Source organism: Pholis gunnellus (genome assembly GCF_910591455.1).
Source record: "Pholis gunnellus genome assembly, chromosome: 7".
NCBI lineage: Eukaryota > Metazoa > Chordata > Actinopteri > Perciformes > Pholidae > Pholis > Pholis gunnellus.
This window is the reverse complement of record NC_136533.1, coordinates 18,126,674-18,148,426: the sequence shown is the minus strand read 5'-3', so window position 1 is coordinate 18,148,426 and position 21,753 is coordinate 18,126,674. Positions and strand designations below refer to the sequence as shown.

At 44.1% G+C, this 21,753-nt stretch overlaps 2 protein-coding genes across 4 annotated transcripts in view; one reads left to right on the top strand and one right to left on the bottom strand.

The window, feature by feature from the left end:
* Positions 1–17,527, top strand: part of srgap1a (SLIT-ROBO Rho GTPase activating protein 1a) — a 75,570-nt gene extending 58,043 nt beyond the window's left edge. For 2 of the 3 annotated variants that reach the window (XM_079163794.1, XM_079163792.1), the window contains exons 13-22: positions 197–257; positions 1,024–1,101; positions 1,250–1,384; positions 3,278–3,383; positions 3,593–3,817; positions 5,198–5,277; positions 9,127–9,307; positions 10,426–10,563; positions 13,752–14,136; positions 14,905–17,527. In XM_079163794.1, the coding sequence (XP_079019920.1) occupies positions 197–257; positions 1,024–1,101; positions 1,250–1,384; positions 3,278–3,383; positions 3,593–3,817; positions 5,198–5,277; positions 9,127–9,307; positions 10,426–10,563; positions 13,752–14,136; positions 14,905–15,312 (1,797 nt within the window). In that variant the 3' untranslated portion in view covers positions 15,313–17,527. Of the gene's footprint in view, positions 1–196; positions 258–1,023; positions 1,102–1,249; positions 1,385–3,277; positions 3,384–3,592; positions 3,818–5,197; positions 5,278–9,126; positions 9,308–10,425; positions 10,564–13,751; positions 14,202–14,904 lie in introns of all 3 variants that reach the window. The other variant, XM_079163793.1, reaches the window with a different exon arrangement.
* An 820-nt stretch (positions 17,528–18,347) lies between these two features.
* Positions 18,348–21,419, bottom strand: cfap263 (cilia and flagella associated protein 263; the record flags this gene model as incomplete). Its single annotated transcript, XM_079163532.1, has 9 exons — positions 18,348–18,482; positions 18,686–18,841; positions 19,017–19,124; positions 19,231–19,329; positions 19,504–19,614; positions 20,024–20,173; positions 20,257–20,406; positions 20,754–20,889; positions 21,328–21,419. The coding sequence occupies 9 exons, from the start codon at positions 21,417–21,419 to the stop codon at positions 18,348–18,350; spliced, it is 1,137 nt and encodes a 378-aa protein (XP_079019658.1).
* Between the last annotated feature and the right edge of the window lie 334 nt (positions 21,420–21,753).

Sequence of the window (21,753 nt, the reverse complement as noted above, 5' to 3'; positions counted from 1 at the left end):
ATATCTTTATCACATGATGTATTTTATGTTTCGAAAAAAGCAGTTTATTGCATTAGATCTTTATCATTCCCAATTGTTGATAGCCTTCTCAAAATGATATCTGTTAAGTATCTGTCGGGCTCTTGTTCATGTGATACAAATGGCAAATTAAACGTGATCTGACATTTGGGTGTTTTTGTTTACGTTGCCTTCAAAGGACTCTGGACAAGCTATCCCTCGTGTGGTAGAAAGCTGTATTCGCTGCATAAATTTGTATGGTGAGTTGGTTTGTTTTTCTCACATCAGTTAAGTGATCATGACTTGATTTATATTTTCTTTGATGAATTCTTCTCATAAACCAACTGCCACTTGTTTCATTTCCAAGTCTATGTGACTTTGGTGACATGTGACACTTCCAGGGATTTCCAGGCATTAATTGTTTTGGGTGTGTACATGTTGGGGTTTCACTGTGTTCAGTCGTGGGAAAATGCAGATTCCATCCTGTTTACAGCGGCGGCAGCCTTTCTACACCCAGTTTCCAAAACATACTGTGACAGACGGATGGCTTAGCCTGGCACAAGTGATGACTTATAATATTTGTTTTAAACCACACACAAAGACACTGAATGGAAACACAAACATTAGGCATTACAGAAGTGACAGTAGGGAGATTTCATGGTTTGCAGGCTCGTTCGCTGCGTCTTATTCAGCAGCGAACTGAAGAAATGTAAAAGAGTCGAACAGCGGACTAATCATGCTTCCTGCTGACCCCTGACCTCTCCCCTTAATAAATCCTAATTCCAGCCGGAAGACGCTTTAGTACAGCTTGATTGCGACCTCCCTGACTCATTAATTATCTTTAATTAGAAAAGTGAAGGGGCTTAACGACCATGATGTGCCTTTTAGGTCCAACTAAAGTAGGTTTTATTTGCTGAGTGAGGGAGTTTCTTTCTGTGAGTGGATTTATGAACATGTTGAGTGTGTCTGTCCTTTACGGCCTGTTTCTCTTCTTCCTTACCGTCTGTCTTTGTCTTTCATGTGCAGGCCTCCAACATCAAGGAATATTTCGTGTATCTGGATCCCACCTGGAAGTCAATGACATCAAGAACTCTTTTGAAAGAGGTACATGTTGACTAATTATCACGTTATATTGACCGTATTTAGCCAGTGGGCTTTTGGAGTTGTTGTTTAAGTGTATTTCACATTGAATCATGTGCATTTTTAATAATTAAGGATATCCAGCTGACCTGCTCCCTTGTCTGTGTCTCAGGAAATGACCCCCTGACGGACGATGAGAACAATCATGACATCAACTCGGTGGCTGGCGTTCTCAAACTGTACTTCCGTGGTCTGGAAAACCCTCTTTTCCCCAAAGAGAGGTTCAATGATCTGCTGTCTTACATCAGTAAGGACGCACGCACACACATGATTGCTCAGTCTGCCAAAGTAACATATGCAGTAGTATTTATATGTATATGTTTGATAATTGTTTATGTGAATGCTTGCTAATGCTTTTCCTATATATTTGTAATGATGTGGTTGAAGCACTGTCTCAAGTCTTCTTTATTATTTGCCAGTTTCCTCCACGACTACAGTATCTTTTAGTTTTAGATCTTATTAGTTCGCATGATTAGCATCATTAACACAGTGTGTATTCCTCATCAAACATAGTCCTCCGATGAAACGGTAGGATTACTCTGTGGTATTTGGTTGAGCACTGAGAAGGATATTATCTGTCATAAGTGGCCCAAAGCTGCCCACGCTTACAGGATCGCAGTGGAATGTTAAATGTCCGCAGCACTGAGCGACGTTTGAATCTACACTGAAGTCCTCATAAGAATAGTCACATTGTCATTTTGCTGTGACTCAGTTCACAGATCAGTCAGCTCTTTGTGTGGCTTGTTCTGATCTTTTAAGACATGGGGGGGCGTTAGGCTCCGTTAAAGAACAATTGAACATGCACAGAGTCACATGGACACAACGTGTGTGTGTGTGTGTGTGTGTGTGTGTGTGTGTGTGTGTGTGTGTGTGTGTGTGTGTGTGTGTGTGTGTGTGTGTGTGTGTGTGTGTGTGTGTGTGTGTGTGTGTGTGTGTGTGTGTGTGTGTCCTGGGTGTACTTATTCACATTTGTGCAGGATGAGTGATGGGGATTCCCTGTTTACATTCCCCAGCTCAACATGCCAGTGATTGCAGTGTGGGCTGAATGCCCAGCAGGCTTCATATTAAAAACCCTCTGTTTATTCCTTATGGAGCAGCTCAGACCAGCTCCAAGATCGCTTTTCCATTTAACTGCTTCACATTGTCAGTGTGTTGTTCACCACAGCGGCATACTGCAGCAACTGATATCTTTCATTTGGAAATTTTCCCGCTGGTGTTTTCACGCGTGTGTTCGTAGGTGATGTGTAAACGTGCACTGGAGAAGCTCTTCAAACAGTAGCTTCTGAAGCGCTCAGGAGCCTTGCAGAAACCAACTTGGGTATTCAACAAAAATGAAATGCATCACAAGTATCCCAGAAGCCCAAATCCCAGATGGCACAAAGTGGCTGGAGGGTGACAGGGCTATTTTTAGCAGTCAGCGGAGCCCTAGCTCGGCCAATTAGAATAGGGTGCTTCAAGTGCCACAGCGGAGCAAATGAGATAGTAATGAAAGACATGAAGGTCGGCAGTCCCACTGCGTTGATAAAGGAAAAAGATTTAATGCTTTGTTTTTTTTAAAAGTGATGATAATGTTCCTACAATAAATATGTTTGAGAAAGAGTGACTCATCAGTTAGTATTATCCTTATTTCTGCAAGTCAGAACAAAAGAGTCAAAGAATAAGAGAACTCGGTAAAATGCTCTTTCAGAGATACTGTTTTCATTTAGAGTAGGAAAAACGACTTTGCGTCCTTGTCGTCAGGTGCTATCGAAAAGTGCTTATTTCCTACTGCTCTTCCTCTTCGGTGTCATAGGCTAAGGTGAAGGGCACCACCGCAGAGTTGATACATTTCCCATGGCCTCTAAACACACACACACACACACACACGTTACATATCTGCATTAGTAAACCTTTGCATGTCTTCCAGAGACTTACAGTAATCCGGATAAGTATGGCTTCAACATGCTCTTGTATTTCTATGCTGGGACTTGCTGTGGTGATAATGAATGTCTGGTAATCATCAGGTAGATGAGGTTGTGCATTGGACTTGCAGCAGAGGCGAATGGATGGAAGCAAAGCAGTCTTTATTCATTTAACGATATTTTTATTTTTACTGTATTTACATCATACTCCCTTTGTTTTGTCTTCTTTGCTGCTCTAGGAATAGAAAACCTGTATGAGAGAGCGCTGTACATCCGTAAGATCCTTCTGACCATTCCCAGATCCGTCCTCATCGTCATGCGCTACCTCTTCGCCTTCCTCAACCAGTAAGTTTATGGACCAGTAAATCCATCATGTCTTTCACTCTCACCACTTTATGAAATGTCACTCTGAGTTAAGAGCATTCGCTTCTGTCAGTCATGATTTGATCTGAAATGCCGCCCCAAGTGCAACGTCCTCTCACTCGGCCTTAACTTGGTCTCCTTGTCCCCATCTCTACTTTCCTACCTCCTTCCATCCACCCTCCTCTCTCCAGCCTGTCCCAGTACAGTGACGAGAACATGATGGACCCGTACAACCTGGCCACATGCTTCGGCCCCACGCTCATGCCCACACCAGACAGCCTGGACCAGGTCTCCTGCCAGGCCCACGTCAACGAGATCATCAAGACCATCATCATCCACCAAGAAACCATCTTTCCTGATGCCAAAGAACTGGAAGGGCCCACCTATGAGAAGTGTATGGCTGGAGGAGACTATTGGTGAGGAATGATGCCTGTAGCTGGTATTGCCATTGTTTCGCTGTTGTTTCTTGTTTGAAAGACTCAAATGGCTTTATCGCAAATCAACTTTTGCTCTTTGTCGAGACACGCACTGTCAAGCTACTAGGCCGCCGTGTCACCGGTGTCAGAGGGTCAAGTTGTAGGTTATCCAGGATTAAAAGGGGAAGATGGAAAGCATTCTGATGAGATCACTTCATGCAGCTGCACACATTTTCCAAAACAAACATGTAGGTTTGAGAGTCGGACAGTCGCCGGTGGTTTGCCTCTTCCAGTTTTTTTTCCGTACCCTCGATGGAACAGAGTCAAGCAGCCAAACCTCCTTCATGAGGGACTCTCGCAACATGCGCTCTCAATGCTGCAGCTGTGTCAGAAGTATGTCAGCGTAGTTGATGTGAGTAATTACACTCACCAATTTTGTGTCTGTGGTTCAGGATCATGACTAGGTAGAGCGTGTTTCAGTGCTGACTTTAAAAGGTGGGCCCCTTTTTTCTTTTCGTTTTTTAGGTGAGACAGGCTGAAACAATCACTTTGATTACCGTGATCGTGTCAGAAAGAAAATGAAAGGTCACGAGACAGGGAAAGGGTGATTAGGTGAATTGCAGCACATGCTGGAGTCAAACAGACCTGAGACAAACCTGAGGCCCTTTGCCAGCTCCACATCTGTAAGCAGTGCTTATCACTTGTTCCTTACTCTCTTAATCGGTCTCCATTTCCCCTCTCTTATGCCCCCACATCACCACCAGCTGACAGGGATTTATCCCTGGCTAGAGCTTATCACCCGTCTCCGCACAACCGGGCCTGCCCCCCTTTTCCCCTGCAATGCACATGTTGCCCCGGGGAGATTTGTTGTCTTGGCTGCTTCCCTTTCTTGCACAAGAGGAGGTGGCTGGTGACATGCTAGCATGGGAGGAGACACTCAGTTCCTGGCAGGGTTAATCTGTGTGTGTGTGTGTGTGTGTGTGTGTGTGTGTGTGTGTGTGTGTGTGTCTGTGTGTGTGTGTGTGTGTGTGTGGCATTACCGCCAGTGAACTCAGCATGATGCCAGAAGAAGACCGTTTAGAAAAAGAGGCCCAGCCACAGAGAGGATCTAAGCCTCTCACAGAATAATGACCGCTATATGAACTTCTTCTAGGTCTTATTAATTATTAAAAAAAAAAACTCCGTTCCTCCTTGGCATCTTCACTGAAATGAGATTTGACTGTTGGGATTTGAGCAAAAGTCTTATGTTTCGAACTGAATTAGGAGATAAAGTGTCTTCAAACAACTTTCATTTCCTGTAAGAAAAAGAGATGCGGGCCTTTTGCCTGTTTTGAAACTGTCCCGTGACCCCCGACGCTGTTTGCATGTTGTTCCCCACAGTGAGAGCCCCTACAGTGAGCATGGAGCCCTGGAGGAAGTAGAAAACGAGGGAGGGACAGAGACGCACACCAGCGAGGACGGTGAGTAACAATAAAAACGTGCATGTAGTACATAATAACACATATATATATATATATATATATATATATACATACATACATACATACATACATACACATATACATATACATATATATATATATATATATATATATATATATATATATATATATATATATATATATATATATATATATATATATATATATATATATGTGTGTGTGAATTTATCCTTTTTGCACCATTATGTTCCACCAAAAAGCATTTTTAAACCGTATCATTCCTTGAACAGTACATGAATTTAAGTTCAACACACACATTGACCCGTAAAGGAAAATGCTTTACTCGGCTGTCCCATATGCCACGTCCATATTGAATCTTTCCCTTGTGTCCATGGTGCTGCTGGTGCTGCGAGGGTTCAATCCAGCTCTCTGCATCTCACTGCAGCTAATCCTGCCTTTCAGCCTGTTAAATGCAGTATCCTTGAAGGGCCAGGGAACTGGGCTCACCGTGATGGACGGCCATTCATATTGTAATGATTTTGCTTCTCCTTTGGGGCCACGATACACTTCCACATCCCCTTTTTACAAATTCCAGGGTGGTCTACACCAACTAGACCCCTTATGGGAGAGAAATCTTTTTTTCTAAGGGTCACAGTCCTCGTTAAAATGTCCAATTCCCTTGTGGGTTTTTTCAGTACTTTTGTAATAGAATAGCATATGTATGGAGTATGTGTCAAAAGTGTCTGGTTTTAATAGCTTTCCAATTATTATACATCTGTGTTTTCTCTACGTTTTAACTACATTTCCATGTGTCCAAGAGAAATATGAGGAAATTAAAAAAACCACCAGGCTCATTTAGACACTGGAGGATACAATATACTTCTGTTGGTGGGACACATTTGTGTGATCATACATGTGGGTCTTTGTTTGAGTGAAATGAATACCAGTTGGTCCGGTCCAAATCAAATAGCGAATGAGTTGGTTGAAACCAAAACATCTGCCGAGGTCAGACATCCAGTGAAAATAGCAGAAAAAGACCTCCAGCTCATTTAAAAGTGACAAATATCCGAGACACGGAGCGGACCACATGACGCAAAAAAGAGTCGACCTATAGTCGAGTTGAGGCTTCATATCTTACCTTAGTAACAGACCTCCCTAAACCTGTTTCCATGGTGACAAGTGCCCCAATCCTGTCTCTCTTTCACACCCAGAGATGATTTTTAGGGGCTCCCTCTCACCATTCGTCATCAGTCCCCATAAATGAAAGTAGGAGAGTATGGAGATCTGGTAGATCTCTTCTCATTACATCAGCTGTTGATCACTCTGCTTCCAAATTAAAGTCATCAACTGGATGTCCTTTGTAAATACAAAAATACATCTGATTAGACAAGGAAACTGCTCTCTGTGAGGATTCCCACTGTAAAACACAGCTATCAACTCTTTGATTAAATAATGGGAGATTATGTTTTCCAGAAATCAGCTTCTCTGAGCGGACTGGGAGGATGTCCTCTATGACTTGAGCCCCTCCCTACAGAGTCTTGAACTGTGGTCAAGTTATTGTTGTCAGTTATTTTTAAATCCCTGTGACCTCATTTGGACTTCAGACACGCAAGCGACCCTCTTTCCTGTTTGTTTACCAGCACTTGATTCTGCAGACTGAAATCGTTATATGTTGACAAGATGTGTTCCCTTAAAGTAAATGTACAAAAGACAGATGGAGAGTAAAAGTCATTCCACTTGTTGGTTTAAGTAGCTGTCCGGAGAATGGTCTCGTCGGCGCTGCCCTGACTACTCCGAGCCGACACACACGGCCGTCTCATGGACTGTGGCTGTCGTGCCTGCAGATTAACTGTCTGTTCTAGAGTGGCAATTCTCAATACATTGACGTACTCTGCTGGTAAATTTGCTAAAAGTTCAAAGGTGAAGAAACTGGTACATTGATTATATATCGCTTTACAGTAGTATGATGACCTTGTTGTCAAATGCCCCACTATGTACTGTACAAGCGGTGTATTTTACTGTACAGGGAGCGTCGTCCTTCTTCCCCGTAAAGAGCCACGTCCAACCCGCTTTCATCTTTCCAAGTCCAGCATGAAGTCTCCTGCTCTGTTTGGACCAGAAAGCACCGGAGATAAATATTTGTCGAGAGGAAAAAAGGTGGATAGGAAGGATAAGGGAAGAAAAAGTCCTATTGTAGTGATCCAAACCACATCTCACACCAGGCTTCTGCTCCCCTATTTCTGTTTGTGAACATGGATGTAGAGCAACGTCCACTCTGCTCCACTGGCCTATGTAAGACATGTGACAGTTTGGATCTCTTACACCACAGGGCTCCAGCACTCAGGGTCAACATTTCTTTATCTCCAGTTGCCGAGGGCGTGGGAGTGTGTAGGTGTGTATGTGTTACCTCGGTTGGTTGGATCTGAAGAGATTCTCAGTTATAATTGCACAACATGACGGAGGGGATCCTTTACCACACAGAGATTTGAGTTTATGGCCTGCCGTTTTCAGCTGCCACATCACTGTGGTGGTGTGTGTGCGTGTGTGTGTGTGTGTGTGTGTGCACCTTGAATAAACATTTGCAGTCCGGAGGAGGATGGATGGATAGATGGATGGAAAGGTTGAAGTGAGAGAAAGATAAGGGTTCTGTCAACTTTATTAACGGCCTTGTCCGCTGCAGTGCAGCACAATTAATTCTGACAGTAAATTCCTGCTTGTCACATTTTATTGGAGCTGCGTCACATGCACCCTCTCAATCCTGACAACCAAGTGAAGCAAGGAAGGTGGCAAGTTAAAGGCTGGAGAACACATACTGTATATATCTAATAGAAGTAGATGAGGCTGAATAGGACACTGAGAGAAATGAAGAAACGGCTCTTCTCAGAATCCCGCCTGGATTTCATCTATCACGTGGCCTCTCTGCTCAACTGGCAACCACTTCCAAGCTCCTGTGAAAGATATACCATGATGGCGTCTCACAGCGGATACAAGCTTTAGCCATTTACTCTGTTCGCAGTGTATATAGAGAGCCTGTGTGAGGCTACGTCTGTCCAGGGGGTCTGTCTGACTTGTTGGGAGGAGGGCAGAGGTAGGAGTGAGGGAGGGATAAAGAAGCTATTTTTAGACCCGTGTTGCTGTAGTGCGTGCATATCGGCTCGGAGATGGGAACCTTTTGAAAACGAGAGTCGACTGCAGCTGCTGTTAAACACACAGATGTTTTCTTCAGGACAGAAATGGATAGAACACAGATTTTCAGTGATTCACAAAAATGATGGACAGAGAGAGCAATCTGTACAAATGCATTGAAATGAAGCATAGCGTAGCTGCTCTATGTACCACTGGTTAGTACTGTCTGTCATATCTTTTCCTGGTCTTTCCCATGTCACTGATCCAGGGCTCTACTTGTACAGTTATTGAGTAGGTATTAACCCAGTCTAATGATCCATACAGTGACTGACATGCCCCTGAGTCATATAGATCTCCTCTCACCAGCTTCTAAAAATATCCTGCTAAAGCTCCTCGGGGCCCGTCGTTGCCCTGGCCCGGTGTTGTAGAGCCGAGTTACTATTGACTACAATAAACAACTGGCTCAGCACGCTTGAACTACATGTGCACGAACTGCACCACACATGAGCATCCTTGTGTACACACATGCCAGTGTTAGACCTGACTAGACTCTCCTGCACCGGAGCCAACTTGTATTTAAGTGCTTGCGTTGTCCATGCGGATTAAGACTGTTATATCATAAGACTGCGCGAGTTGTCTCAATCATTAACAATGTCCGTACATGCGATAATAGCCGTCTGTACTTTATGTCTTTGCCCCGTCGGACATACCTGACCTGTCTAATCCTCTTTCTGTTGACAGAGGGCGAGCCCATTGAAGCCATTGCCAAGTTTGACTACGTCGGGCGCTCGTCCCGAGAGCTGTCCTTTAAGAAGGGCGCCTCCCTGCTGCTGTATCAGCGGGCGTCAGAAGACTGGTGGGAGGGACGGCACAACGGCATCGATGGCCTGGTGCCGCATCAGTATATCGTGGTCCAAGACATGTAAGTGTTTTTCATTGAGCATGAGTTTAAATACGGCCAAGTAATGCAACAATGTGTCCAATCAGTATTGAGCGAATTAACATAATACAAAAAAAAGCAATGCTCCAGGTGGTACGCTGCAGACATTCTCCATCTCCACTGTGCTCCAGCAGCCTTTCTGGCAGTCTCCCGTTCTCAGCACTAACAAGCATACACTGCCATGGCGGCCGTTGGTGCCTAATGGACTGGATTCACTGTCTCGTTAGGACGGGAACAGAGTCGCTCCAATCACTTAGTAGCTGGCTGGCAAAAGGTCCATTTAGCGTGCCTTCCCCTCCTTCCTCTTCTGCTCTTTAACCTGCCGCTGTCCCGCCACTGTGCCTCTATCAATAATTCACCAGGAGCACTGCTGATGGGGTGTCCTCTTAGTTAATGAAAGAGCAGTGGAATTTACAGCTGCACGGGTTGTCCCCGAGCGCAGTAACATCCTGCTCTCTACTTAAACAGAGCAGGCTGGGGTGTGTAAGAGCTCACAGGGTTGTGATCTTCACTTGTCCCATAAAAGAGCCCAGAATAAAACATGCAGAGAGATGTCTGAGTGAGACCACTTCAGCACAGGATGTGTCTCTCAAACTTTCTCGTGACTGTCTGTACATTTTGTTTACCGCCGCCTCCACAGGCGGAGAAGTGCTCGCCCTCGCTCTGTCTCTTGTCTGTGCGCATTTATGTGGATACGCTAAATAAGTGACTGTGTTTCAAATCAAATAATGCACATCATCAGAGGCAGCCGTGCAGCTCGGTGGCTCTGATTACTGCCACCTGAGAGGCACCAACTGTACCCAGTCTCCAGTCACACACCTCACTGAAAGCCATACAGCTGGCTTGTGTGTGGGTGTTTGCGTGTCACAGTACATCACAGGCCGAGGAATATGACTCATCGGACTCTCTGGACCTTGGGGAGGGGGGGGTTGCTGCTGACTCGCAGGAAACTGATATCAAATACTGTCATTGAAGAACCGTGCAAATACGAAAGATCGACTGATTTGCTGATTTCTCCTTTTTTTTTTTGTCCGTCTCTTTTTCTGTCACTTCCTCTCGCTCTTTCCATGTCTCAATGTCACTCTGTCTCTGTGTCCCAGAGATGACAGCTTCTCAGACACTCTGAGTCAGAAGGCTGACAGCGAGGCCAGCAGCGGCCACGCTGGAGAGGAGAAAGGCCTGGGAAAAGACATCGTCTCGCCCTCTGACTCCAGGATCTCTGAGGCCTATATTACCAGGTTGGTTTTCACACGGCTGTGATATGTACACAATTTCTATAAGGGACCTCAAAGTAGGAATCTGGCATTTAAAAAAATCTTTGCATTCTCTAAACCGTTCACGGAGGTTTTGCTGTTTTAAACACCTGATGTTTAGGTTCTGTGAGTATTTTAATAACTATGTTCATTATACATGTTGGGTGTTTAGGATTTCTTACTGCACTCAAAAATGCAGTCGAAATCGAGACGCATTTCTTCTCAAGGTCATCACACATCCTGCTGTGTTAATTAGTGCCAGTCCTGCTGTCACCATAGTGACCAATGTGTGACCACGACACATCTCGGTCATCAGCTCCATCTAATGAAGAGACGGCCAATCCAATGACGACTGACGTGTCTGGAACAACGTCAGTGTTGCATCATCTAAGATGCTTGAAATAGCTTCTGGTGTGAATACCAACGCTCCAACTCCAGACACTTGGAAAATGAACAAACTTGACATTTTTGGGACTTGGACTATTGTAAGATGCTTGTTTTCAACCTTTTACTTCAACGCAAGCTCACACCGAGAGTGGTTTTAACAGCATGTATCTGATTTGCGTGTTAATACCAGCAAGGCTGTAAGGAAGCAGGAGACACCTGTACACAGTATGCAACCAATCCTCATTGTTGCATATGCTGCCTCCTGTCATTCTGTGTCCTCCGCTCCCATCTCTCAGCTTAAATCCACCTCTCCCACTCTTATGTTATAACGATATACTATGAGTTTTTAATACCCGGCTGGTATCAACTGGTCACACAAACATACACATGCACAGAGAGTGGAGTCACACACATATCCAGTCACACCTCAGACCTTTTTGGCAGCGTCTGTCTGCTGGTGGCGAGCCAGGATCGTGTCTCCCGCTCCCCCTCTTCATTGCTGCGTTTTCTGCTGGTGGAGTAAGCTGACCTTGAAGCGTCTGTTAGCGGCTCTTGCCAAGCCCGTGAACAAATGCTATTTTACTCAGAGTCACACTCACTCCCTCTACTTCACTGTCGAAACGTGATGATTCATACTAAAGGCGGTATTTACACCACTGCAGGAATTTGTATGCGGAATGGAGAATATATGTGAATGACTCATCTTTTTCACGTCGGCATTAATGAAGCTCCTCTACAACAACACTCTCTACCTGTCCCCCCCCCCCCCCCTCCTCACTTTTCTGCTCTACTATTCAGACAATCCTCATATGTGTTGAATCATTTATATCCTGAGCTTTATTTAGATATTTTCCATCAACAACACACTGACCAGACGGGGCCCTCTTGTAGAGTTTGGCATCACGATCTAAGCGAGCGTCAGTAAACAGGACAGTTAAATTAGTGCCTCTTTTAGTGGAGAGGATGCACATTCATGGGGTCATACCAAGTATTAGAGTTGGTCCGCTTTCTGTTATGGTGGAGAGGAACTCCTGGAATTCCTTGTGATATGCATTATAATTAGCAGAGGGCCAATAAAACAAAGTGGTGAGCCGTCGGTGTGGCGACAGCTCTCAGAGTAAGTTGCTGTTGTTGTACGCTCTGTCCCAGAGGCACACAGGTGTTGTGAATGTACACTGCTCCCCCTGCTGGGGGTCAGTGGTTCCTGCAGTTGTTTACTAATCCATATTCCTCACTGCAGTCAGAAAAATATATATTTTTCTCTCACCGGGCGCACACACCGCTCCACCAATGAGTCTTTAACTATCATCAGCAGCTATTAGCGCTGTCAAGAAGCTTTGTGCTCGCCCATTTAATTCATATGTTTTACATTGTATTACATTAAGATATTTAGTTCACTCTGTTTTGCAGCGTTTGAGCAGGTACGTGTTTCAGGGTGTTGCATAAGCACACGCGGCTGTTTGGATCGACGTGAGACTTTCTAATTAATGTAGAGGCTTGCAGTTTTCTGTGGCTTTGCACAAAGAGTTGCAATTACGTTCTCTGAGACCCTCGCGGTCCTTAATATCCGTACTCATTATTGCTTTTAGTTTAGCGCCGTGATGACGCTGCCTGTAAGTCTTAATGATCATGGCTGAGATGGCGTTCATTAGGCAGACGCAAACTCTCAGATGAAGCCATTTGCCCCGGAGAAGTGATTAAAGGATGAGTACGTCACTGCTTGTTCAGCGTCACAAAGAACCAATAATGCAGAATGAAAATAGTTAATCTGGCATCTATCAGCCTTCAGATGATATTGATTTCATGTTGTCGCCATTTCAGAAAAAGGTTACACCAACTGAAAGAGTGACTGCATGATACTGACATATTTATATATACACAGTTTCTTTTTTACCTTTAATGAGATGTTATGTAAGAAATATCAGGTAACTCTATTATTAGATTCTCTCAATGAACTGCTTTGCCTCCAGTCATGCTTACTTATATTTTTAGTCATCTACCTGCTATAGACTGAAAGTGATGCTACCTGCTTAGTCATAATTATGCAGAGCAGAGCCTGTTAGAGCCATACTGAGGAGGACGTGGTGCTGTATTGACCTTTTATGGGGCAATAGAACCACGTCGAAGGAGTAGACGTTACTGTGGTAAAACATTGTGCATAACTTGTAGCACGTGTCTCTGTGTAAGTATGACGGAGTGCGTGTCTGATCCGACATATGCATTCATGTTCAGCTGTTTCTCGTTAAAAATGTGTGTGTGTGTGTGTGTGTGTGTGTGTGTGTGTCATATCAGGTGTGTTTGGTGCAGATAGAGGACATCTGTACTCCTGAGGCAGCTGTAGCTTCTCCCAGGGAGCCTGTAGTGGTGCTCTGACAACCCACAGGCCTCCCTGCTCTGGCTGGGAGCCAGGTTCTCTCTACCTGCTCTCCAAATAAGCTGGTCGGAGCTGTTGGGCACTGACATCAGGGTTCCTATCACGCCACTGATGATTGTTTTGTTTTATTCCAGCAGTGGAAAATGTTTGAGGATGCATGCCCACATATTGTATTATAGAAAACCTGAAGGGTTACTGTGTTTTCAGAGTAAGACCGCCCTCTCTTTAAGTTCCTAAAAAGTTTGGGAGATGTAAAGTGGCACAATAGCTTTGAGTAAAAAGACAAGCTGCTTAACTCGAGGTGCAATGTATGGGTAAAAGATGGAAGCTGTAATGGAATAAATAAATAATTTTAAGTTTTAAATAATAATAACTTTGTTGTTTCCTCTCCGCCCCCACTCGTCTCTCCCAGCAGGCACAAGAAAAGATCAGAACCACCATCCCGGCGGCCCCCTGCACGCCCCAGTGATGTCCACTGCATGGTGCATCCCTCCCAGCATGGTCAGGGAGGACACACCCCGGAGATGGGCTCCCCAGTCATCGGCCACTTCAGCCCACGGGACATGCTGCGGAGTCGCAACCACATGCCCATGGACAGCCCTGAACGCCGCCGCCGCACCGGCCTCGGCAGTCTGACCAACATCAGCCGCAACGAGTCGCTGAAGAAGATTGAGAGCCCCCCGATCCGCCGCTCGACCTCCTCGGGCCAGTACACGGGCTTCCCTGACCCCCACCCCCACCACCACCACCACCATCACCATGGCGGCAAGCCCCTGGATCCGGAGACCATCGCACAGGTCAGCGCGGGACGAGCAGCGACCCGACCGCAGCTCCCTCCACCATCAAAGCCCTGCACCGCCCTGTAAAAACATAGTCCGTCCCTGTCCTCTGCTTCCTCTGGCTGCAGCTGTGTCCGTGTGCTAAATACACGCAAAAGACTAGCTTCACAGGCAGACAGCAGGGAGCATAGCTCGACACTGGGACTCATTGCAGTATATTTGCAGTCTTGATTGAGAGCATGCCAAAAACAATAAAAAAATATGAAAAACTATTTCAGAATATATCGCTGCCTAACTGGTAATACTTTTTGTTCAAGCAGACATCCATTTTTGCATCACATACTTGCATGTAATAGTAAAGCGTCCGCTCGATTACAAAGCAGAGGTCACAGAGAGCACTTTGCACTGTGCTGGGCTGTCTGTCTGCCTACTGGGAGCATGCTCAGATGGACATATCTTGTCATCTCTGCATCTCCTACGCTATCCAAAGTCATTAGCATGCAGAGGGAGAGGTGCCGGTGCGAAGTAATACTCTCTACTTACTCTGCATGTATAATGCATGCTTGGTGTTTCCTTAAAACAAACTGTCAGTGTGGTCCTCTGTTAACATCGCTTTTTGTGCCGTGCTCTACTTTCTCATTCTTTCTCACTGTTTTCATTTCTCCCTCTTACCTTCTCTTTTAGTTTCCTCTCATATTGAATCCCAGCCCTTCTGTCTGTCACTCATCTCCCTCATCCACCCCCCACCTCCCTCTCTCTTACACTCACTCTCTCTGTCTCCTGCAGGACATAGAAGAAACCATGAACACTGCTCTGAATGAGCTGCGTGAGCTGGAGCGTCAGAGCTCGGCTAAGCACGCCCCCGACGTGGTGCTGGACACCCTTGAGCAGCGGCAAACCTCCGGCGGCAGCGGCGGGGGTCCCACGCCGGCCAGCTCCAGCGAGTCCCTCAGCCCCATCCACGGCATCATGCTGAGGTCCACCGCCAACACTGAGCCACCCATCCGCCGGAGCACCAGCTCCTCCAGCGATACTATGAGCACCTTCAAGCCTCTGGTAGCACCCCGCATGGGGGTGCAACTCAAACCCCCGGCTTTGAGGCCCAAGCCCATGCTCCTGCCCAAGTCCAACCAGGCCTCACAGCCTCCAGCTACATCTGCTCAGGACCCTCTGGACAAGTCCTGCACCATGTAACTCTGGGAAGGGAACCAGAGATGTAAAACAAAACCTGTCAACTTCCAGGAGGCTGCAAAATGCCGCCAGTGTCGAGTCTTCATAGATTTAGAAACATGTAGGAGCGTTACAGCGGTGACAAGATTTGTCAGCCGGACAAATCTTCTGTCTCAATAGCGTGCACAGTTATGTGTTAATATGCTTAGTTTATTATCTAACAAATCTCCTGTTTTTTTTTTCAAAGAAATTCAAACAACAAATCACAAAGGCTTCCTTCAAGGTTTTAGAAAAACGTACACGAGTTAGATTAGTTTACAGACATTAATGAACTGTAACTTTGAACAAAACACGCTGCATGTAGCTCCACTGTTTAACCACTGAACCTGAAAGGCTTTTTGATGAGAACTGTAGTGACCAGAGTGGCATTATCTCTCTCTCTCACACACAACTAAATGATGTACTTTTCTTTTTTGTTTTGCTCTTACGTAGGACGGCCATCTAAGGTGTTGTGAACTGGTTGTACGGCCTTATCGACTTTGAGATGTAACTGATTTCACATGTTAGAACATTCTTAAGGTGCTGTGACTACCTGGACAGAAAAGGTTTGAAGGTCGGACTGACTACGGGCCTGAAGAGCCCCTAACAACTACCAATACTTTAATAGATAATAGTGCTGATTAGCAGTGTGCTTTCCTCACTAGCGTGTAAACTCTGCAACTTTCTTTGGCAAGGCACACCATCTGTTGTGTCTCAGAAATGTACAAAGATCACCTCTGTGCTGGATTCACTCAGTTATTTTACCATGCTTCCACATTGTCTGGAATGAGATACGACTATTGGATAAAACCACTACTTCATTATGAACTTGATGCATTCTTGAATTCCTGCATCAATAACTCATGATGCAGGCATTAAATATGCCTCATAATAACGTATGCCTTTGCATCTGTATAAGGAATGGTGGAGCAGTGTGAAAAATTATGACCAATCATTTCCTACCTACAGTATATAGGACACATAATGCTATATTACACGGTGTGGAAGACGTGCCACAGCTTCTTTTTACTCCTTGCCTGGCTTTGATCTACCCAAAGACATGACTGTGTGATGTGAACCTCCAGATATGATGTGGGCATATTTCATCTTCATGTGTATAGACTCATAGCAGCGCCCTGTGGGAGTGCTGCCGGTAGCCATGGACCTAATGACTGTTAGTGTGAAAGCCTCCTTAATATGTGCCCCCTGCTTCCTATGCTTCTCTGAAAACAGCCGCTCACTCCGTGTCCCTCCGGTCTGTTTCAGGTGAGAATGTCAGCGATGTGTTTTTGTATTGTTCTCTGACTGATATCGAGGCGTTCTCCGTCGACATGTGGCAGAAAACTGGAGGAAGTCTGTGATAAACGGCTTGTGTGTGTATGTGTGTGTGTGTGTGCGCGCAGTGCAGGTCGAGTAATGCTTTCGAATGCAACAGCCCCATTAAACGTATGTGCCAGAGTTCCAACCGCGTGACGGCACAGCTCGACTGTCTTTCAAAACAAGGTCGGCACTGTAGAAGTAACAGAAATGTCCTGGAAATGTTTGGCTAGCGTAATAACACACAGAAAGCAATGCTCTCTAACAGCAGGTTTACACTTTCTTTGACTTGACAGATATTGTGTGTATAATAGTCAAAAGACGATTAATTTCTGACTTACTAACTTTCATTATGTTTTTTATGTTTTTTTTTTTTTGTTATGTTTGTATTGTTTCTGGGTAGAAATGACTTGGAAGAAATGATGTAGAATAAATATCCAGAGATGCAGTATAAATCCAGTTGTAAAAAAGTGCTTTTGTCACTATGTTACGTTATCATCAACAGTAGGACTCAGTTATGCCGTCTGTAGGCTTTAAGCTACTCTGTGGTGTCCCGTACATCTGTAGTATGTACTTGTGAAAGTGCCTTTTGAAAAATGTTTTAGAGGAACTTGGGACATTCTGTACTGTTGCATTTTCATGTCGGATTCTGTGTTTTTATTTGAGAAGATGCAGTGCAGGAAGAACATGAATAAGTAACGATGCCATTTTCCAGACAGTTATACGAGAGAATGAATAATAAATAAACAGCTTACCCATTGTGACATTGCACTTTTATGTATATAACTGTATATATGGCATGTGACATCATAACATTTAGAGTTCTTTGAGGGCTTATACCTCCAAGGATTTCTTTCTAATAAAGGAAATAGTTTGTCCAATCTAGGTGGATTTTTTTTTACCCCGCTTTTTATATCAAGTAACTTCAACTTTTGTTTATTAATAGACAGTGGTGGAAGTATTCAGATCATTTTACTTGGTTAAAAGTTGAAATTTAAAAAAAAGCACAATATAAAAATTCTACATTTTAATAGTAAAATGCTTGTGCCATATTCATCTTGAATTTGTGCTTTAATGCTGTAGGTCAGTGAAGTTCATCTTAGCTACTTTATATATTGTAATTTAATCTTCAATCATACGTAGGTTCTGAAAATCTAATGCTGCAAAGTAACTAATAGCTGTGGAGTTCAGTCAGTGAAACTATGATGGACCAGAGAAAAGAGATTTTATTCCAAATTCTAACATAATTCTAGCAACTGTTAAATCATAAAGAGAGCATAAATTACATAACATTGAATGGAGTACACCATAGTGCCAGCATATTAACCAACATAGTATTGGGCATAAAGTTTAATTATTCAACATAATTCAGTATACAAAGAGTAAGGGAACAACAAAAATAAAGTGTGAAAAAAATAAAAGGATCATGGGAGCAAGGTTTTACATTCGCAGATGTACATTTCATTCTTCATTATGGTGAATGGTAAAAAATCTCCCAAGGACATGAGTGAGTGAAAAAAAACCCTCAGACATGATAAGGATTAAAGCTTCAAGGCAACAAGCATTAACCGTGTATAGTCACATCAGATGCTGGGTGATTGTAATATTGTGAAACAGGGTGTTTGCAACAGTAGCAAATGTTCCTTTCTGCCACACAATGTGTTTTTTTATGAATCCCGGAGGCTTGCTGATTCTCTAATTCTCTATTTGCAGTTTTCTGCGATGTGCGGGAGCTTTACGGTGAGTTGGTGCTCCCCAGTTCTAGCTCCAGCCTCGGCTCTGTCTGCAGGAGTTAGAGTGGCTCTCTGTGCGCTCCAGGCTGTAGTCTTCAATGCCATCTGGTGACGACAGAGAAGAGGGAGCCCATTGTCTCGAATGCTGCCACACAACCGTTTTCTTCTGCAGCTGGACTGAGGCGTGTCATAATAACGATGTATAAAAAAAAAGATATTGCACTTCAAAATGTTATCCCATTTTGACACCAGGGACAGAGAATCCGGCAGAGAGCTGGTTGTATTTGAGGAAATAAAATGTGGTTTACCTCAGCGATCCCAGACTTTCTCTCCCAAGTGTGAATGCTCCGCTGCAGCTTCTTGTGTTTGTCCTTGACACGCATGTACTCGGTGATATCAGGAGCCTGATAATCTGTCAGCTGGCGGCGCAAGTGTTGGTTGAGGGCCTCTGCCTTTAAACGCTCCTGAAGAGAGAAAATGAAGTGGAAGGGATGAAGAACACAAACTGAATTACTTTAAAGAGCAGGAGATGAGTATGGTGTAAGGAAGAAAAAGAGGGAGAGCTAAAGTTTTAATTGATTCATGCGTTTGGGCTTTGAGTTGGGTCCTTAAAGTTTGAATAATTTTTGGATGACAAACCTCCTCGGCGTGCTGTATCTTCTCCTCAATGTTTGCCAGCATCTGCTTCCTGTTGGTGATGTCACTGCTCAGCTCTGCGGCCTCCCATGTCACTCTCCGCAGCTCCTCCTGTTGACACAAACAAAAAGCGACACTGCAACGGCGGTTTCACCCATCTACACTAAATTACACTGAGAAAATGATCTCTCTCGCACGCACATTTCGAATGAGTTACCTTGTGTGAACCGAGGACACGTAGCACTTTCGAATTGTTGACTTGAAGTTCGTCCAGGTCTTTGACAATTCTGTCCTCGTTGTATTCCTGGAAAACGTCCTAGAAACAACACACAGTACCAATACGTTGTTGCTGTCACTAACAAGCGGTAAAATAAAATCTGATCGCAGACTGATTCACTGTTCTCTCGCATAGCAGTCTAATTGACAAACTGCACAATCAACTGACAATCTATTGAGATATAATTGATAAAACTTGAACACTTTGCTCTACCTCGTACTCGGCTTTTCCCGTCTCTTTTTTCTGCTGAAGCTGCTGCTGGAGCTTCTTCTCGTGGGCCTTCAGCGTCTGGTGCTTCAATTTAAACTTCTCCAACTGGGCGACCTGTTTGTGAACAGAGCAGACAAAGGGAGGAAGATGATGAAGATGAGTAGGGGTTACGAGAGCACTGGCGAAGGCAGGAAACATTACTCAAGAAATACCCTAGTCAAATTCAGCGTGAGAGTTTCAAGAACTATATTATCAAAGCATCAGAATACAAAAGCACAGGATAACAGTGATATATTTGACGTCTTCTTACTTTTTCTGTAGTATGATTAAAACAACTTGTGAATTAAACAGACAATCCAAAAAACTGGAATATGGATTAATAATGTTAAAGTGGCATTTTAAAGGTGGAAAGGCTAATGCAGGAGCTGACAACAATGAGATATGTTTACAGATTTACAACAAACTAAAGTCTAGTTTTATACTTTGCACAGGATCATGTCATAAGACCGAACCTAATTATTACCTTTGACTTGTCTCCGATGTACCGAAGCACCTTCTCAGGCTCCTTCATTTCCAGCCTGTTGTCCTTCGTAGGTTTGAGCAGTTTGCTTTCAAACTTGTTCTTAGCTTTACTGATTTCGGCAAGACTCAGTTCTGCTTCTTTCAGAGAGGCCTGGAGAGAGAAGCAGAGTCACTGAGGAAGAAATGCTCTGTAGGTGTGCGTTTGTTTTTGTTTCTTGTGCATGGGTATGTTACCTTGTAGTTGTCCTGAATTCTCTCATATCTCTGTCTGAGTTTCTCCTGGCCTTGTTGTGTCTCCGTTACTTCTCTCTTCGCCACATAAAGTTTTTGTTCCAAGGTCAGCTGCTGGAGGGGTTCTGGTATGTTGGACCTCCGCCCACGCACCTGACAAGACACATACACACATACAAAATGATGTGGGGCGTTCAGGAGTACAGTGCAGAGAGGTCTTCTGTCCGGGCAACAGAATTTGAATCAGGATTTAGGCAGGCCACACAAAGGATTGCTAATATGGAACAGTATGTTGTCACTCTTTCAACCCCAAAAGTATTTGAGTTCATTCTGAGCTGGTTGTGTTTTGATTTTGTAATCCTGTTTTGTGACTTGGAGCAAAATGAATCATCGAAACCCGGAAAAAAAGTCTATCTCTTTATCTACATAATGTCTTTCTGTTTGTGCAGAGTGAGTTTTGTATATTTAATTAAAGAAGTCTAGTCACTGGGTGCACTTACCCCACCCTCCAGGCTGGAGGCTCCTGCTGCCCCCGGACCATCTCCCCCGGCATGGGACACCATGTCCCGAGGATCAATGCGACCGATGAACCGGTCAAACATGTCGATCTCTGCCAGGAGGGCTGCATTGGAACATCTTGGGTGGAAGAAGTGAATATCAGCAACTTCAAAATCAGCCGAAGAAGATGCCTGAAGCTAAAAGGTAAACCTAACCTCTGATCACCTTTATAGGGAAACAGGAGCTCACCTTATTGTGTAACAGTTGATATTAAAATGCAAAAGGCCTCCACAAACGGTATTTTCAACATGTGACCTAGCTGCCTAATTTAAATGTTACTCGAGCTCATGGTCTATAGGATTGAGTTAGTGATGCTTTACCTAGTAGAGCTCTTTAACTGCTATAATATATATATATATATATATATAATACTGCTTTAAGCATATTGCTCAACAGAGCTAACAGTTTGCTAGTTTAGCATTAGCAGGTTGCACCGACCCAGGTAATAAAGCCATCTTTAGGTTAACACACGTCACGGTTGAGCCATAGAGGGTTGTGAATATTTATTTCCATTACTTTAGTTCTTCGACTTGGTTGTAGAGGACTTCTCTTTGGTCTCCTGTGATCTCTTTCCTTGTTTCTTCCGCCAACGAAACCTCATTCTCCATGGTTGCTACGGTACACAGAAACGCTTGCTGCGGTCGCTAGGGGCTTGTGTTGCCTTCACGTGCTCTGTAAACAACAACAGAGGTCATACAGATGACCTCTGTTGTTGTTTAGAGTGATTTTAATCACAGCATTCTGTCGTCTTTCGTTGATTTGAGGACTAGTGTCTGTGTGTTATTAGATGTGAATGTAACAATATGGAAATATTGGCGTAAACCGACAATAATAACCTCATCTGGATGCCACCCCTTTAACTAACAGTTTGAAATATAAAAGAAGCATGTTGATAACAAAGCATTTTAGATTACTATATTGTATTTTAGAGGCAGGCATAAC